The sequence below is a fragment of the Lepisosteus platostomus genome, chromosome 28 (assembly GCF_059453375.1).
Source record: "Lepisosteus platostomus isolate fLepPlt1 chromosome 28, fLepPlt1.hap1, whole genome shotgun sequence".
NCBI lineage: Eukaryota > Metazoa > Chordata > Actinopteri > Semionotiformes > Lepisosteidae > Lepisosteus > Lepisosteus platostomus.
Window position 1 is genome coordinate 6,445,608 of NC_142638.1, and position 17,388 is coordinate 6,462,995.

The 17,388-nt window shown below is 50.5% G+C and overlaps 1 protein-coding gene across 8 annotated transcripts in view; it reads left to right on the top strand.

The window, feature by feature from the left end:
- LOC148638696 (rho GTPase-activating protein 23-like) overlaps positions 1-16,586 on the top strand; it is a 97,061-nt gene extending 80,475 nt beyond the window's left edge. For 7 of the 8 annotated variants that reach the window (XM_088623008.1, XM_088623010.1, XM_088623011.1 and 4 more), the window contains 13 exons: positions 376-675; positions 1,125-1,186; positions 1,566-1,690; positions 1,980-2,098; positions 2,422-2,574; positions 2,894-2,972; positions 3,817-3,890; positions 4,493-4,582; positions 4,891-5,016; positions 5,631-5,672; positions 5,939-6,032; positions 7,003-7,034; positions 7,706-16,586. In XM_088623008.1, the coding sequence (XP_088479134.1) occupies positions 376-675; positions 1,125-1,186; positions 1,566-1,690; positions 1,980-2,098; positions 2,422-2,574; positions 2,894-2,972; positions 3,817-3,890; positions 4,493-4,582; positions 4,891-5,016; positions 5,631-5,672; positions 5,939-6,032; positions 7,003-7,034; positions 7,706-9,055 (2,646 nt within the window). In that variant the 3' untranslated portion in view covers positions 9,056-16,586. The remainder of the gene's footprint in view (positions 1-375; positions 676-1,124; positions 1,187-1,565; positions 1,691-1,979; positions 2,099-2,421; positions 2,575-2,893; positions 2,973-3,816; positions 3,891-4,492; positions 4,583-4,890; positions 5,017-5,630; positions 5,673-5,938; positions 6,033-7,002; positions 7,035-7,705) is intronic. The other variant, XR_015930983.1, reaches the window with a different exon arrangement.
- The last annotated feature ends 802 nt before the right edge of the window (positions 16,587-17,388 follow it).

A 17,388-nucleotide genomic window follows, 5' to 3' on the forward strand; every position in this document is an offset into this window, starting at 1 on the left:
AGTGCACATGCCTGACCCTCGTGTCTCTGTGTGTGTTGCAGAAGTGCACATGCCTGACCCTCGTGTCTGTGTGTGTGTTGCAGAAGTGCACATGCCTGACCCTCGTGTCTCTGTGTGTGTTGCAGAAGTGCACATGCCTGACCCTCGTGTCTGTGTGTGTGTTGCAGAAGTGCACGTGCCTGACCCTCGTGTCTGTGTGTGTGTTCAGGAGTGCACATGCCTGACCCTCGTGTCTGTGTGTGTGTTGCAGAAGTGCACGTGCCTGACCCTCGTGTCTGTGTGTGTGTTCAGGAGTGCACATGCCTGACCCTCGTGTCTGTGTGTGTGTTGCAGAAGTGCACGTGCCTGACGCTCGTGTCTCTGTGTGTGTTGCAGAAGGTGGGCAGCGGGATGCGGCCGTGGAAGCGCGTGTACTCGGTGATGCGCTCCCACTCGCTCTTCCTGTACAAGGACAAGCGGGAGGCAGTGCTGCTGCAGGCGGGGCCCTGCGAGGACGAGCAGCCAATCAGCATCCGAGGCTGCCTGGTGGACATCGCCTACAGCGAGACCAAGCGCAAGCACGCCCTGCGGCTCACCACGCAGGACTTCTGCGAGTACCTGCTGCAGGCCGAGGACCGCGAGGACATGCTGAGCTGGATCAAGGCCATCCGGGAAAACGGCAAGACGGACAGCGAGGTGAGTGAACTGTGAAGCGGGAAGCGGACCCTATGAAACTGAAAACAGCAGGCACGTCTTTACCCAAAGAGTTGTGGGAGTGTGGAATCAGCTGACCGCCCGTGCTGTGAAAGCCAATACCCTGGCTTCTTTCAAGAAATGGCTGGATGAGATATTTGGATCACTTAAAAAATAATTCCCAAACCGGTCAGGCGGGAGGAATGTCTTTCTCTTGTTCGTAAATGTTCTCATGAGTGCACTGTGTGCGTGGCCCTGTCCCACAAACCAGCAGAGCGATCATGTAGCAGAGCTGAGGATAGGCTCCCTATCTCCTGACAAATCCTGGCCAAAGGAGAGAGGTTGTGTTTTGAAAGCTGGCTGCAAGCACGCTGTTTTGTGTGATTGCTGCTCGTGCCTGAGGGCCTCCTAGGCCCGCAGTGCTAAAGATCTGTTCTTTGCGTCCTTGACAGGAGTCTGGTTTCTCAGGGCACGCGCTCATCAGTAAGAAGCTGAACGAGTACAGGAAACACAGGTGAACCCGGGTGACGGGGCAGGTGGGCGTGGGGTGGTCATGGTATGCGCAGCAGTGCTGCTGGGTTTTTGCCATTATGACTTGTAAGCTGCTCTTTTGTGTGTTTGTGTTTAGGTTTGTGTTCCTCATTTCAAAGCATAACAAAGACCTAGTCTGGGGCGGGAGAGGGACTGAGAACAGAGCTGTGTTGTAGTCCTCTCCTGCATGTTTTAAATTATTATGAGCTGTGCCTTTCTCTGATTAATGCTAGAAATAAGAACCCTTACCGGAGCCCAGCATTTTGTCATTCTAAATAATAAATCCATCTCATCACTCTTGTTGTTATGGGTTAGCCATGTGTGTTGAGAGGTGACTCCGGGCTGTCCCGGTCTCTGTGCAGTCCTACAGGTGGCAAGCCCGACTCCTCTCCCAGGGCGGCCCGGATTAAGCCGCCGTTCCTGCTGACCAAGATGGACAACGCCACTGGGGCACCCCGCTCCCCCAAGACGGACTCCTCCGGGAAAGGTGAGAAGCATCCTGCCTTCTCCAGTCCCTTCCCCCTGCTTTCCAAAGCTTTCACAGCCAAGGGTGTTGGAGTTAGCCGGTTCAGTCAAGAAAGCTGCTGAAATTGAGGTTCCTTGAGAAAATATTCTGTGACTTCTGGATCTTCTGAAGCTTTTTAGAAGTTTGCGGAGTTGTCTAGACGGACTGTTTGATCGCTGCTCTTAGGATAGGCTAGAACTGGCAACTGATTTCCTCCTGCGCTGCTCCGCTGACTGACCGCTCTGTCCCCTGCTCTGTCCCGCCTGCACAGATGAGAGCAGCCCGCCCAAGTCGCCCTGGGGAATCAACATCATGAAGAAGCCCAAGAAGTCGGGGCCCAAGGCTTTCGGGGTGAGGCTGGAGGACTGCCAGCCAGCCATCAGCAACAAGGTGAGGCCTCATCTCCCTCGCCCTCCATCTTCATCTCAGTCACAACGAAGTGAGACAGTGCTGTTTTTGCTCAGGTCTAAAAACAGACAAACCTTGCAGGGTAGATCTGTAGATCTCCTACTATGTTTGGGTGATGCCAGGCCTTTTCACATCTCAGGCTTCCCTGTGGTCAGGCGCTGTCTTGACATGCTGTCCATGCCTGTTCGGGGCCTCTTTTGTGACCGGTCATGCTGTTAAAGCTGATACTCCTGGCTCCTTTAAAAAAAAATGGCTGGATGAAATACTTGGTGCTCAGTGCTATGTGGTCTCTCTCCTCCCCCCAGTTCATCCCTCTGATCGTGGAGATCTGCTGTGGGCTGGTGGAGGAGATGGGTCTGGAGTACACGGGTATCTACAGAGTGCCAGGCAACAACGCAGTGGTATCCAGCCTACAGGATCAGCTCAACAAGGGCATTGACATCAACCCTTCAGATGAGGTGAGGCCCTGTGCTTGTGCTTATTAGGCTCAGCCACAAGAATAAAAGATTTTCCAGTCTGTGTCTTTGTTACAGCAAGATTCTTGACTTGATTCTTGAACTATAGGCAGAACAGAGCCTGCACCTTAAAGAATTTTAAGTTCTTACGCTGAAGTCTGGATTTTTTTGTACAGTTGTGAAATATGTGAATGTGGGAGATGTAAGCTGAGCCAAGAAACCAGCTAGATGCCGATGATGCCTCGTCGCTGGCGGTGGCTGCTGTGTGTTGCGCTGTTGAGCAGGTGGAAGAGTATCTGACTCTGTCTTCTGTCGCCCCCAGAAATGGCAGGACCTGAACGTGATCAGCAGCTTGCTCAAGTCTTTCTTCAGGAAGCTGCCGGAGCCCCTGTTCACCGACGGTGAGTTTCCCTCTGAGTTCAGAGAGCGCACGCACTCCCTGATCGCACCCGGGGAGGGCCAGGCTGTCTTCCCCTCGGCTCGGCCCGGGTGATCTGTGGCATTAAACTACCATTCCGGCCTGCGCCAGGGGCTTCAACATTGATCCAGGAGCGCTAGTGCCACTGTCTCAAGATAATGATAGTAGGCCAGCCTTGGACAAGGTGATTTCTTCAGAAACGGGGCTGGCACAGGCACGTTCTGTTACCATAGCTGGGCTAGGTCTTAGGAAAAGGTGGCTTTAGAGTTCTGCTCTGGTGGCTGAGAGTTAATAGTAATGATCTTTACACTTTTATAGCGCTTTTCAGGACACTCCACTCCCTCCACCCCCAGTGTGTATCCCCTACCTGGATGATTTGACAGCAGCCATAGTGTGCCAGTACGCTCCCCACACACCAGCTCTCAGTGGGGAGGAGAACAGAGTGACGAAGCCAGTTCAGAGATGGGGATTATTAGGAGCCCATGATTGGTAACAGGCCAGGGGGGGAGTTTGGCCAGGGCAGCATCCTTACTCTTGGCCTGGGATTTTTAATGACCACAGAGAGTCAGGACCTCAGTTCTATGTCTCATCTGGAGGGCAGCGCATTAGGACCCACACAGACAGCAGGGTGAGTGCCCCCTACTGATCCCACTAACACCTCTTCCAGCAGCATCCTTAGTTTTTCCCCAGGAGTCTCCCATCCAGGTTACTGACCAGGCTCACACCCGCCGAGATCCAGTGGGCTGCCAGCTGTGAGCTGCAGGCTGATACTGCTGCTGGCTGTATAGTAATGAGAAGCATCCTGACCCTCCCTCTCATTCCTACAGACAAGTACAATGACTTCATCGATGCCAACAGGATGGAGGATGCTGGGGAGAGGCTGAAGACCATGAAGAAGCTGGTGGGTACTGGCCAGAGGAGCAGGGCGGAAAGGCAGTGGGACAGGGGTTTCAGGGAATGGGATAAGGGGGTGGATTTGGGGCAGGGAGAGGAAACAGGCTCCATTCAACCCCTGGCACATGGTAGCATTACTGTACCTCTTTACGGGCAACTCTTCAGACCCCTGGCGTGGCATTCTGGGACATAAATCCTGTCTGAGAATTAAGGATTCTCTGCTGCATCTACAATAGGAAAAGTGCATGGAGCACACAGGATAGGATGCATAATAAATGCTCTATTGATTAAACACAGGTGAAATAAAATAGTCTTTTTTGTTAGTTACCAATCACAGGTAGCTCTCAAGTCTAGCAGAGAGTGGATCAAAGCTAATCCCAGTTAATCCTCCTCACTGGGATGCTGGTCCGTGAAGGGTTATGCCCAGCGTGTTGGTCTATTTTGACACAGCTGGCTGGACCGCAGGTGTGGCGCTGATGTGTATTGTTCAAGGGTACAGCAGTAGTGTCTGCAGCGGGGACTCGAACCCATGACCTTCCAGGCAGGAGCTTTCCACTGTCCTCCCAGTCTGGCCAGTGAACAGTTCTGTCTTACTCTCCCGCTGTCTAGATCCATGACCTGCCAGCTCACTACTACCACACACTCAAGTTCCTGGTTGGCCATCTCAAGACTGTGGCAGATCACTCGGAGAAAAATAAGGTGAGTCCCAGCGCTCACACTAAACGTGGAGAAATCCCACACAGGGCCCCAGGGAAAAGGCATGCAGTGCTCTGGATGCCAACTTAACGCAGGTCCAAAAACCTGCTTCTTGGAATAGCAATTTCCTTTATGATCAGCATGAATTAATAAGTAACAAAGACGTAATATCATGCCGTCGTCATTTTTGTAATTCGCAGTTTCTTTCTAAAGTAGCGCCTTGCAATTACCTTTGTTTCAATCGCTCAGCGCAGTAGCATTACTGGTCTTCCCCACCCCAACCTCCTGCCCTTCTCTCTCCCTGCCTGTAGATGGAGCCCCGTAACCTGGCGCTGGTGTTTGGCCCCACTCTGGTGAGGACCTCTGAGGACAACATGACGGACATGGTGACCCACATGCCAGACCGCTACAAGATCGTGGAGACGCTGATCCAGCATGTGAGTAGGAAACCGCTCGAGCTTGAACTCGGAGCTAAACGCAGACAGAAAACATGCCTCCCTCTTTTGCTGGAGAGCTAAAACCTGTCAGCGAGTCTGCAGAGCGGCACGGCCTCCCATAGGCACGGGCAAGACAGAGGGCGAGATGCCGTCAGCAGCAGCAGAAAGCCACGGGCCCTGCAGGGTCATCAGCCAGCCTCACAGGCCGAACAGCAGCTCCTGGGACGGCCCTGCGTGGCCTGTGGGAAGGAGGACACTGTAGCCATTACGGGAGTGTCCCAGCTCCCTGGGGAAAGAACATGCAGACTCCACACAGATAGCATTCAAGGTCCAGAATCGAACCCAGGTCCCTAACACTGCAAGGCAGCAATGCTAACCGCCCACAAACAAATCCGCCAGAACATTAATGTTTTGTAAGGATCTGTAAATGGTAACAGTGAATTATCCCAGCCTAACATATCCTGCCTGCTATCCTGTGCTTATTTAGTGTGGCTAATAGAGACATGAACATGGTTGAGACATCTTTTTGCTGCTCTAGATGGGTTTTGACCTTTGACCCTTGCCTTGTGTGATTGGATGCTCATTGTTTTGTTTTGTGTTTTCTTGAATTCCAGCATTCCTGGTTCTTCAACGAGGAAACCGACAAGGATGACAAAGTAAGTCATGCGGAGTTACATGATGAGTTGTGATTCTGTTAACGTGTAAGTGAGTAGTTTAGCGCAACCGTTTCTCATTCACAGAGCTGACAGGAACCATGAGGCATGAGATGTCAACAGATAGATCTAATACAATGTAAAACAACCCCCTTCTTTAATCTAGGTCTCCGAGTGCTTATTTAGTCTGAATCGCACCTGTGACTCTGTCTTAATGTCTTTGAAATAAAGACAAATTCAGAGTGTCTTTCTATCTGCCCGTATCGCAGACGCCAGTGGACAAGGAAGACCTGCAGCCCATCCCCAACATTGACCACCTCCTGTCCAACATTGGGAGGACAGTTCTTCCAGGGGAGGCCTCTGGTAAGAGCTAAACCACAGCACTGCCCTGTGTCTTCATGCAGGGTGCCTCAGAGACTGCACCAGCACTGCTTTCTGAATCCATAGTTGAACTTAAACTTGGCTAAAGTCTGTAGCTGTAGTTCTCTTAAAGTAGCTAGGGCTCTGACTTTTTTTTTCCTTTTATACTCACTTCCCCCTCTCTCTCTCTGTACCGTTCTGCTCCTTTTTCCTAGCTGAGCCTGTGGAGCAGCCTCTCCGGTAGGACTGGGATTTCTCTGGCCTTGTGAGAGAGTCTGTGTGTGTGTGTGCGCGCTCAGGTTCAGTGCCGATGTGAGTGTTTGAAGCCCCTGTGTGTCAGTCCATGAGTGAGTGCCTTTTGACCTGCGTGACTTCACACCAGCAGCTGTGTTTTGGAGCTTCACCCATAACTCCATCGCATTGACGCCCTGTTTTTGTCCCTTCCCGGTGTGTGCGTCTGTGTGTTGGAGCAGCCCCTGTGCTCGCTGCCATCTCTGCCCCGGCTCCCGGGCTTTCCCTCCTCACTTTTGAAGCACCAGCAGTGTGTGTGCTGTGATGTGTTCGCGCTGTGCTCCTGTGCTGTCTGCTCCCTGGGGTGCTGAGGAGGGGGTGCAGGGTGACCACAGGTACACACACCCCACAGCCCGAGTGAGGATGGTCCCTCCCCTGAGCCACCGGCCTCTCGTTAGACCCCCGAGCCCTGGGAAAAACCCAGGATTTTCCACTTTCCCGCTGGGGCAGGTGGCAGGGGACTTGGAATCCTTCGTAATTTACAGCTTCTCCAAAAACGCACACACCTGCACCCAAGCAAAACTCCACTGAAGCAGTGCCTCCTCAAGATGAGAGGTTTGTGCTTCAGTCCTGTGGCCAGATCTCTGCACCCCTCCCACCCCCCCCTCCAGTGACACTGACCCACTAGTGGACATCCCAACAGCACTGCTCTAACCTCCCCTCTCCTTCTTTCCGATTTCAGATTCAACCAACAGCGACTCAGCTAAATCCAAGGTAAGAGAGCTTGCTTAACAACTGTACTCTGCTGGGAAGTTTTGTGTTCAATCCCATGACTTCCTGTACTCCCTTCATACGGCACAGCATAGGGTGTATTTGACTCGTATTACTCTTTCATCATTCTAATAGTGATTTCATTGATTCACAGACCTATATTCTGTGGAGAGGGTCTCTACGAACTTTGTACACACTTTCTCTGCTGAAGGTGGACATTCAGAGCTGGTTTAAACCTGTTTGGATGAATGCTGGACTCAAGGGCTACTGTGTAATTCTGTACTGTTATATAGGAACTCGTGCGACGAACCTAAATAACCAATTGTATTATAAAAGAAGTGATCTTTGGCAAATAGGGAAGTAGGAAGATGTGCGTGATTTGGGAACACTGCCAATCTTGTAAGCACAGGGAAGCATGCTGGATAAGGGGAAAATATTTAAGGTCTGCTCTAGTTTAATTACTTTGAGAAAAATACGCCAAGCATCCCCGTGTGTTTCGCTCCCGTGCGCACGTCTTTTAACTTCTGAGCCGGACTCTGGGCTGTCTTTTAAGTGGGAAAACTTTTCCAGTTCCCAGTTAATTTCCGGCTCACTCTTGTACTGGGGCCGAGCGCCAGTGTGCAGTCTGGGGTCCTGTGAGTCATGCGCCGTGTCGTCCCTGTGTGTGTACCCAGGGCTCCTGGGGGTCCAAGCGGGATCTGCATGCCAAGGACTTCCTGACCTTGTCCATCATGATGTCTGCCGTCACCCGCAAGCGCAAGAAGCGCCGCGACGCCCGGCTGCTGGGCAGCAGCACCGACGAGGACTCCGAGCACGAGCCCGTCAAGGCCAGCAACCGCGGGGGGCGCCGGCCGCCGCAGGGGGGGGAGGAGGAGGAGGAGGCGGGAGACGCAGAGCCTCTCGGGGATGGAGAAGAAGAGGAGGAGGAGGAGAAGGACGAGGAGGAGGAGGAGAAGCAGGTGGCGGCGGGGCAGCCCCAGGGGCAGGAGCAGGGGGCGCAGGAGGGCGCGGCGGCGGCGGCGGCGGTGGCGGCGAAGCCCAGGCCGTGGCGCGCCCCGGAGGACTCGCGCTCCATCGTGTCCGGCTACTCCACCCTGTCCACGCTGGGCCGCAGCCTGGCCTCCGAGGGCCGCGGCGACGAGGCGGACGACGAGCGCAGCGAGCTGGTGAGCGAGACGGACAACGAGAGCGGCTTCGCCTCGCGCTCCCTCACTCAGGAGAGGCCCGAGAAGCCGCCCCCGGCCCCCCGCAGCTTCCTCTACAGCCACTACAAGCCCCCCCCGGCACCCCGGCAGTCCCCGCTGGCGGGAGAGGAGCCCCCGGAGCCCGGGGACAGGATCGAGGGGGCCCGCTCCACCACCCCCTCCTCCTTCTCGTCCTCCTCCACCGCGCAGCGGCTGCACAGCCGGCCCTCCTTCAACTCCCACAAGCTCATCCAGTGCGACACGCTGGCCAGGAAGAAGCTGAAGGGGGACAAGGCCAAGGCTCGCTCCCTGGACCTGGACCTGGAGCTGGAGCTGGGGCCGGCCTCCCAGGAGGAGGGGAGGCCGGGTGTCTCGGGGGCCCCGGTGCACAGCAGGGCCAAGGAGCCCCCCGGCCCGCCCCAGACCGCCGGGCCGGAGGGGGGGCGGGGCTCCCTGGCCGAGCAGGTGCGCGCCCGGCTGCTCAGCTCGGCGGACGACATGTTCGGGGTGGGCATGCGCAAGCCCCACTCCCCCGAGACGCGGCGCAAGAAGAGCGCCTGGCGCCGCCACACCGTGGTGGTGCACCTCAGCGGCGGGGCGGCCGAGCCGCGCCCCCCCGAGGAGGGAGGGGGCCGGGCCGGCTCTGGGGGCCAACGCCTGTCGCTCGCGTCCGCGCCCCCCAAATCCGAGGACCAGGGGGTGCTCAGGAGCTCCGATCAGACTGGGGCGGCCAAGCCCGGCGCCCGGGGCGCCCCTCCCGCTCCTGATCCCACGCCCCCGCCCTGCCCAGCACAGCCGCACGCGCATGCAGCCCCTTCCAGGATCCGCCAGTACCTGTAGCGACACCGGCAGGGACCACCATGGGGAGCTGCTCCGGCCCTGGGATCGCCAGGCCCCCTCAGGCCTCTCGGGACGGCTCCTGTCCCAAGAGCAGAGAAGGAGCGCCCACACGGCTGGCAGGAGGGCAGAAGAAGCTCGTGCCGTCGGGAGAGACTGTGAGGTCGGAAAGGGATGTTCCTGCTTTCTTACGACACCGCGGAAACCTGAGAGAGGAGATTGAGGAAAAGACAAAAACTCCAAGACGGAACAGAAACAAAACTGCGATCTACAGTGCTTTGCAGGGATCTTTTACCATCCGATTTTTTCAAAAAGAACACAACAGCAGCTAATACACGCATTCTCCACCCGCAGGGGTCCTGGGTCATGCGGCTTACTGAAATGTCGTGGTCAGATGACACGTTGACTCAGTAAAGGGCTTCTACCTGCGCCCTTCCTGGGGACAAAGGGAGCTCTCTCCGGCCAGCCGGGGCAAAAATGCCAACAGGGTACCAAGGACAGTGATGGGAGTCGCAGCCCTCCAATATGCTTGCATGGGTCTGTAGAGTGGCCAAGGTATGAGCATTGGCGGGGAACCATAGTGGGTCTTGAACATCAGATCGGTGTGCTCAACAGTATTACACAGTCAGTGTTACAGCAGGGGTCTGGGTGTAAGCGCTGTCACGTCTTCATTCTCTATGAATAAAGATCAGTTGCATGTACTGTACATGCATATACAGTGCTGTAGACCTCTTTTTAAAGGCAGTCCTACGCCCCAAGTGGACTGAGACCAGTGTTTTTAGACCGAGCTCTTGGAGCTTTAAAGGAACAGTTCACATGCCCTAATGAATCCATCATTCCTTCAGTCTGTATACTGTCATGTTCTGCTTAGATTGTTAAACTGCTGTGGTCAGTAATTTAACATGCAATACCTTTTGAATACAGTTCTGAAAACCAAATATGAGGAAGCCACAAGAGGAAGGGTTTCAGTGTCGTGCCAGGATGGTGTGCCTGTTGGGCAGGTGCAACAGTAATTTGCTTCCCCCATGCGTTTAAAAATCTGAGCAGAAAGAACGACGGACAGGTGTACACCATATGCAGTAGGTAGCAGAGGTCAGGTGGGTTGCAAAGGCAAGTGTCTTTTCAGTTCGTGAGGAACGATCTAGCTTGGCGATGTTCCCTTTGTCTGGGAACATCGGTTTGCAAAGAGTGAAAATGGAAGACATCTAAAACAGTCTCTCGGCCATTAATCCTCGTAGATTTCAGCTAGAAGAGCGACTGGTCTCTGCTTTCTGAAGCACGTGCTCTCGCGGTAGACACCAGCGCGAGTTTACCGCTGGTCACTTGCGTGGTCATCGGGCAGCGGACACTGTGAGGGGGGCGGAGTGCTGAAGTGGCTGCGAGGCTGAGATTATGGAGGAATGGGAGGAAGGGAGATCAGCTCCAGTGGACTCCTTGATTGCCAGCCATGGTCCTCTCCAGTCCCTTTTGAAGAAACATTTGTCATTGGCCTCACATGTGGCAAAACCCTGCACCAGGGGGTCCCAACTCCTGGGTCTGGGGGACCCACCTGTTTGTTTTGGCTCTGCCAGAGCCCTCCATCAAGTCATTCGCCCTTCCCAGACATAATAATAGCCTTCCGCCAAGCTCTTCAATTGTTTTCAGTCCCTGAGCATACGGCTTTTTAACTATTGCATCTCTAAAGTAATTTTATTTTTTAAAAAAACGTTAACAGGTTGCATCCTAGCAGCTTGTTGGTTCAGTTAAGGATCCTTTCCCGCACGGAGCTCAGCTGCAATGACTACCAGCAAGTGTGGGGGTCCCCACAACCGGGTTTGGGAACCCCTGCTCTGCACCGCCACCTGCTCGGGTGGCGCCAAGTTGTGAGAACGGCGTAAACCAGCACACTGGGTGCAGCCTGGCTCGCTCTGTGCCCCTGGCTCACTGCCTGGCACCAGGCAGCCTTCACAGCCCTGTTGTGTGTCTGTGCATGTGTGTGTGAGTGCGACTTTTGTAACATTTGTACAAAGCCTTGCTAAGTTAACCTCAGTGTGTATATAATTGCAGTCTGATTTGTTTTTTTTTTCCATTGTTTACATCAGTGCATCCCATGCACAGTCATTTCCTTTAAACTGTTACTTGAAATGTTTTCCCTATGTTTTTTTTTATTTTTTGTTTTATATACAGTATATATATATTATATATTTTTTGTAAGAAAAAGAAGTACTTTTATTGTGATCTGAACTCTCGGGGTGTTCCTGTGTAAAGAGACTGTTCCTCTCCTGGACAGCCCTGTTCACATGGCTGCTGGGGGTTCTCCTGTTATCCTGGGAAATACTCTTGACTGGTGTGGATTAAAAAAACAACATGCATTTCACTAAAGCACTTATTGTGTATGGACTACAGGGCATTTTCAGTAGAACTCGTTGATCCTGGCTTTTGCTTTGGAGCTTGACAGCTTAAAGAAGTAATGAAAATATTCCCTCACAGTCTTTTCTGTTTCCCCCCTAGAAAATGGGTGTCTCCCCTGATCGGGGGGGGGGTCGGTGTATCTGGGGGGGGTTCTCGATTGTTTTAAAACAGCAACACCTGAAGAGTTGGAAGAAGCTGTCAAATTAGTCCAATTAAGACAATACCATACTAATTGAGCTCGTTAATGGCCGAGCTAGAATGAAAATCTATAGGCACAGCAGCCCTCCAGGACCCGGAGTGGACGGCCCTGCCTGAGGAGTTATAGACTGAAAACAAGGGGCTCCCCCCTCCCCAAGAAGGGCGACATGAAGGTACACTCTTGAAAAAGGGGGGCATCAGTGCTGAGCCTAGCATTAATTCCCCCTCGGAGTTTGTTTTTCATTCTCCTCAAGAGTGACGTCCCCAGAAAACAGCTCCTTTTTAGAAGTAGCAGTTTTCTGGGGAGTTGAAGACAGCATGGCTCCTTTGTCAAAGAGAGCGCTTGGCGAACAGATCCAGAACACATGCCCTAGCTGTTCGATGAGACTAGTGTCCCAGTCGGTCTAGGACGCAGAGTGAGCAGCTCAGTGGATGCAGGTGGTCTGTGAGAAGTATGTTTAAGTGCTTCCACTGCAGGACCTTCCACACTGCCCCCTGCTGGCCCTCCCACTGCCTGCAGCCTGGAGCTCTCCACTTCCTCACTGTCAGCACCTCCTGTTTCAACAAGAAGGTGGCCACGTGGAGGCTAATTTGGGGGGGGTATTGATGCATATAAAAGAAAGGAGCTTAAAATACAACATCCGTGGGTTTTAAAGCCCTCATATGACTATTATATAGAAAAATCAAATGCCGTGCTATGCTTCTCCAACTGCTTCTAGCAGATGTAATAAAACAGCTTCCTGCGGGGGGACTATTTCCTCACAGAGGTGCAGTGATCAGACGGAGAGTTCTGGGAGCACTTTGCCTAGCCCTGTCACTCAGTGAAATCCCTCCTCCTCCTTGCCGGGAACACTTCTGCGATGTATCTAGCCTTCAATTTGGGGCGCCGTACCATTGTTTCTATTGGCAAGGACTTGAAAGAGAGGGACGATCGCCACTAGGGCTGGCTCGAGAGAGACAAGTGACACCGGAAAGGATCGTGCACTAGAAAGAACTTCAGGCATAATCTATGCAACTTTCCAAGACTTCCCAGTCGAGGCGTCATCAGAGCTTCCTCTCCCAGTGAGATGATGGCGGTCTGTGTCCCCACAGCTGGGAACTCTGGACAAAGTTATTGAGATCTGGAATGCCCTCGTGTCATAGAAGAGAAAATCTTCTGGGGAAGGGGTTAAAATGCCTAACTACTTTTACAAACAGATGTACTTTTTATACATACACACGGGCTATATATATATTCATACACGTAGTCATTTGTTTGAGGACAACAACTAGTTTTCATAGTTTCCTTACTGAATTCTGACACTAGGCCTTTTCCTGGCTGTTGTTTTGATACTTCTTTTCTGCGACCGTAATGATACTAACGATATTTGGATTTCGTGTTTTGGCCATATTTCCCAATGTTTGCAGGTGGGTGGGGGGAATTCTGGGTGCGTCCAGGTTGTTGGGTAAAGAGTGTTTTTTTTTTATTGGATGTTGTTATCAGACAGGTGGGGGGAGAGATCTGAACTATCAGGACTGTGTTTACATGGGCTTGTTGGCTGCAGCCTTTTGACAGATTGTGAATTGGTGAGCTGTATGGTCTGAAGGTCTTAATTATTGCATTTGTGTGGACGTGTAACAGTAGAAATGTGGTCCTTTGGTGTGTTGATATGGGGGAAGGACCGCTGGGGTCTTTCTGTGTATTTGACATACAGCAGTTCATTCAGACACAAACCTGAAAGTGTCTTCACAGAACGTATTACTGGAGCATCAGATGATTGTACTATTTAAGTCTCCTAGTCAGGATCTGCCTTATATCAATAAAAAAAAAATCATTTATTATTAATTTTAGAAGGGAGCCTTGTGTGTGTGTGTAAGGGTAAAAGTGTGTTCAGAAAACACGGCACCATTTAAAAACTTTTTATCTCTTGTCATGTCTGGAAATCTAGGACTGGAAGCTCTTGTGAATCGTACATGTGAGGGATTAGCTTTGCTAACGTGGGGAGGAATGTTGATCTTTATCCAGAGGTTTTCTTGCAGTGCCGCAGAAAAAGCATCTCTTTCTCTTTTTCCTCCCCGCTTGTAGTGGGAGCTCAGCGTGTTTCTCTCTGGGTAGCCAGACCTGCCAGATTTGCCTATATTGACCTTTTAGGGCCCTAAAGCATTCTAGTTTGTGTGTCCCAGTTGGTGAGGTACTGTTGCCCTAACTAAAAGTAGTGTAGTCTGTAATTTTAGTTTCTGCTACAGAGGAGACCCATGCTGGCTGTTCCAGGGGGAGTTTTATCAGTGTTGCATACAGCACAGTGCTTTTACAGTCGGGGTGCAGCATAATTTTGCTCCCCCGCCCCCTCTTAAGGAGTGTATGCAGTCAGTCTGGAGGAGTCTTTTTTTCAGAAGCTCTTCTTTTCAGCTCAAAATGCCAGATTACGCAGGGAACTAGGAACATGAGCAGAAGCAACAAAGAAGAGTTAACCAATAATACATTGCAAAATTGTCAACAATCAGAAAATGAAATAGAAACCTGTTGGAGAAGGTCTAGAAGTCCCTCGGCATGTTAGAACAGGGTGTTATGGACCTTTAGTCTGTTTTGCCTCCCTGCTGCCAAGATTTAAGCAATATGATTATTTTCCCACCTGCAGCAACCCACTCCCCCTCGGCCCTTAGATTGGTCAGAAAGAAATTCTCGACAACTGTATTTCCACACTCCTGCCTTGATGCAGCAGTGATTAGTTGCTTCTTTTTGTGAGGCACATTGGGATGTATGCATGTGGAGGCCACCCCCGTCACGGCTGACCAGCGAAACCAAAGGGCGACCAGGCTGCTGTTCGGTTTAACCACAAGGCGGCGCCCTTCTTCGGCTGTGCGCCCTTGGCACTTTTAGCCTCTTCCCTGCCCCTGAACGATGAGGACCATTGGTCACATTCCAACAGAGAACCACACCTTCTGTTGTGGACGAGTCATCTGTCCATGGCATCCTCTCTGCGGCCACTGCTCGCAGGCCTTGGGGGAATAGCTTAGTCCAACCATCTGGCCACTGCTGGGACAAATCATTTCACCCCCCTCCCCCCCCCGTGCCCTGCAGGACCACCTGCTGAAGGTGCATTTTAAACACAGTGTAAGAAGCAAGCTAGCAACAGAAGCCCATGTCCAGTCCTTGACACTTCTGAACTGCCATCCCTTGTATTCCAGGGTTTGTGTCACCTGCAGATTTTATTTATACAGCTAACATGGGTTTTTGATGCTTCATCTCCCCCTTCAGGGTTTTGTTTTTGGGTGCACAGGCAGTCAGGCAGGCACGCAGACAGGATGCTCTGTGTACCATAGGGGCGGATGTGATATTGAAAAGTCAGGCAATTCCATCACTGTGGCAGAGCTCTGCACAGGAGTGATTGTATTGGGACGTGGCTTGGAAGAGCTTGATAGCGAATGCAAAATGAAAGGCATTCTAAGAAGGCCGTGTCCACTGAAAGTCAACTCTGTACGGGAAGTGAGAGGTCTTCAGACAGGAAACATGCAGGCCATGTGACTGGAGATACCTGGACTGGTTCCTGAATGGATTGGAGACAAAAAAAAAACGGAAGGAAGATTAGTTTAAGACATGATTTTGGATCGGAGCAGATGACACAATAAAAGGGACATATTGCTTCAGTCTGGCTGCAGAGTGTCACTAAAATTAACACACCCGCTTGGCATCTCCTTAGTATCTACAGTACTTTACCCTTACACACCGTGCTTTGATGATAAATGCACTTGTAGCTCTGCTTCCTTTGCAACTGGAAGTTTAAGTGTGATCTCCCATGACAGTTTCTGAGGAGTTTCTTGCCTCAACCCGAGTCGATGAGCAGTGTGTTCAAGCTGGGAGACCTGCCTGAGTGAAACAAGGAATCCTGTTGCCCCCCCCAGTGGACAGTTATCATCAATGTTCCTCGTCCATTCGGGGAAGCAAATTCTGAGCATTTGCGATGCCCGTTCCCTTGACTGTGTGAACCCCTGGACTGTGTTGTGCCTACTGCAGGGTAAAATTGTAACACAATCTTGTTTTGTTTTTTTATTCAAGATTCCCATTTTCTTTTTCTGAAGAAGTCCTAGAAGTGCCTCATTTCTGATGTGTGTTGTGAGGGCATAATGCTCTGTGTTCCCTTGAAAAATAAGAAACAACGCAACACTCAGTTTTTAGTTTTGATCATTTTACCCATTTTTTTACATTTATTTTACTACTCCACCTCCGACGTTATCCTGTTCCTTCTACCTTAAGTTAGCAAGATCTCCAAGGTTACAATAATATGGCATACCTCTCTGAAGGCTGATAAAAGCACACTCCAAAAAAAGACAACTATGCAGTTTCCTTATTCATGTCTGAAATGAATACAAAACTTAAATGCTGCTATGGGGGAAATAAAAGTGTTTTTATTTTTTATTTTTTTCCCCCAAACAAAAGCAACCGACTGTTCTTATGTTTGCAGGAAACTCGTTGACACTGGTCAAGGGGAAATCGAAGAATAAAACTGGTACTGTGCTTTTCATTCCAGGAGAATTGAATTTACAGGGTGGAGGCAGACTGTTCATCTTCCAGCAGAACTAATCAAAACAAAAATCTGACCATTCCTCTGAGGCCTTGGACAAGAACTGTCAAATACACAAACAAGGAAAAAGACACAGAAATGAATCTGTATGTTCTATGCATATGTATTATTGTTGTTTTAAAAATGTATGCAAATATTTGCTGTAAAGTTTATTTTACCTTTTTGTACATATGGTCTTCAAATGTGTAACATATTAGAGAAACAAAAAATATTAATTGTTTTTAAAATGTTGCTAATATGAAATGGTGTAACATTGCTAAGCCAGCCTGCATGAAACAAGTCCCTTTAATATTTACATGGTTCAGTGCTTTAAAAAAAACAATGCAACCCCTGAGAAACAAGTTCTATATATGTTGGAAATAAATGGAATTATTTAAAAAAAATCAGTAGGTGCGATTAGTTTTTTTTTTCCTGTGATGAAAACATGAAAAACTCCTACAAACTACAATATCAGTCTAAAGGAATTTGCCTGAGAGCTACACTGACATGACAATAGAAACATATTTGTATCAAGAGGTCTTGTGGTTTTGGACAAGCTTGTTGTGTAGTGGTGGGTTGTTCTTATGCCTTAAGCAGCTGATTGATCTCACAGCCTGTCCTAGCCCCGTGTTTTAGCATTTGTTATAAGTATTCCATTCATCATATTCTTTTCAGCATTATTTTTTAATCCTGCATGCTAAGAACAGTTCACTGCAGTATAGTGCTGTGTGGGGTCAATATGAAAGTCAGTGGGTGTCTTGTATTGAACTTGAACTTGAACTTGAACTTGAACTTGAACTTTATTGCCATATGTAACCGGTACTGGTACAATGGAATTCTTACTTACAGAAAGTCTCTCGATTATAAAACAAGTGTAAAAAACAAAACAAAGTGCAAACAGTGCATCAAGACAATGTACAAACAAACAATAGACAATGTGCAAGTAAACATGCAGACAGTTTGACTGTAAACAATACAGACGTGTAAACAATGACTGGAGACGTACAATTAATAAATTACAATGAGGTAGATGGTGATGGTGTAGGTGTGGTCCGAGGGGGATGGCTAAATGTGTTCGCCAGTCTCACTGCTTGTGGATAGAAGCTATTGAAGAATCTAGTGGTAAGTGTCCGTATGCTCTTATATCTCTTGCCTGAGGGCAGTGGGGTGAAGAGCTCATGCCCGGGGTGGTGACTGTCCTCTGTG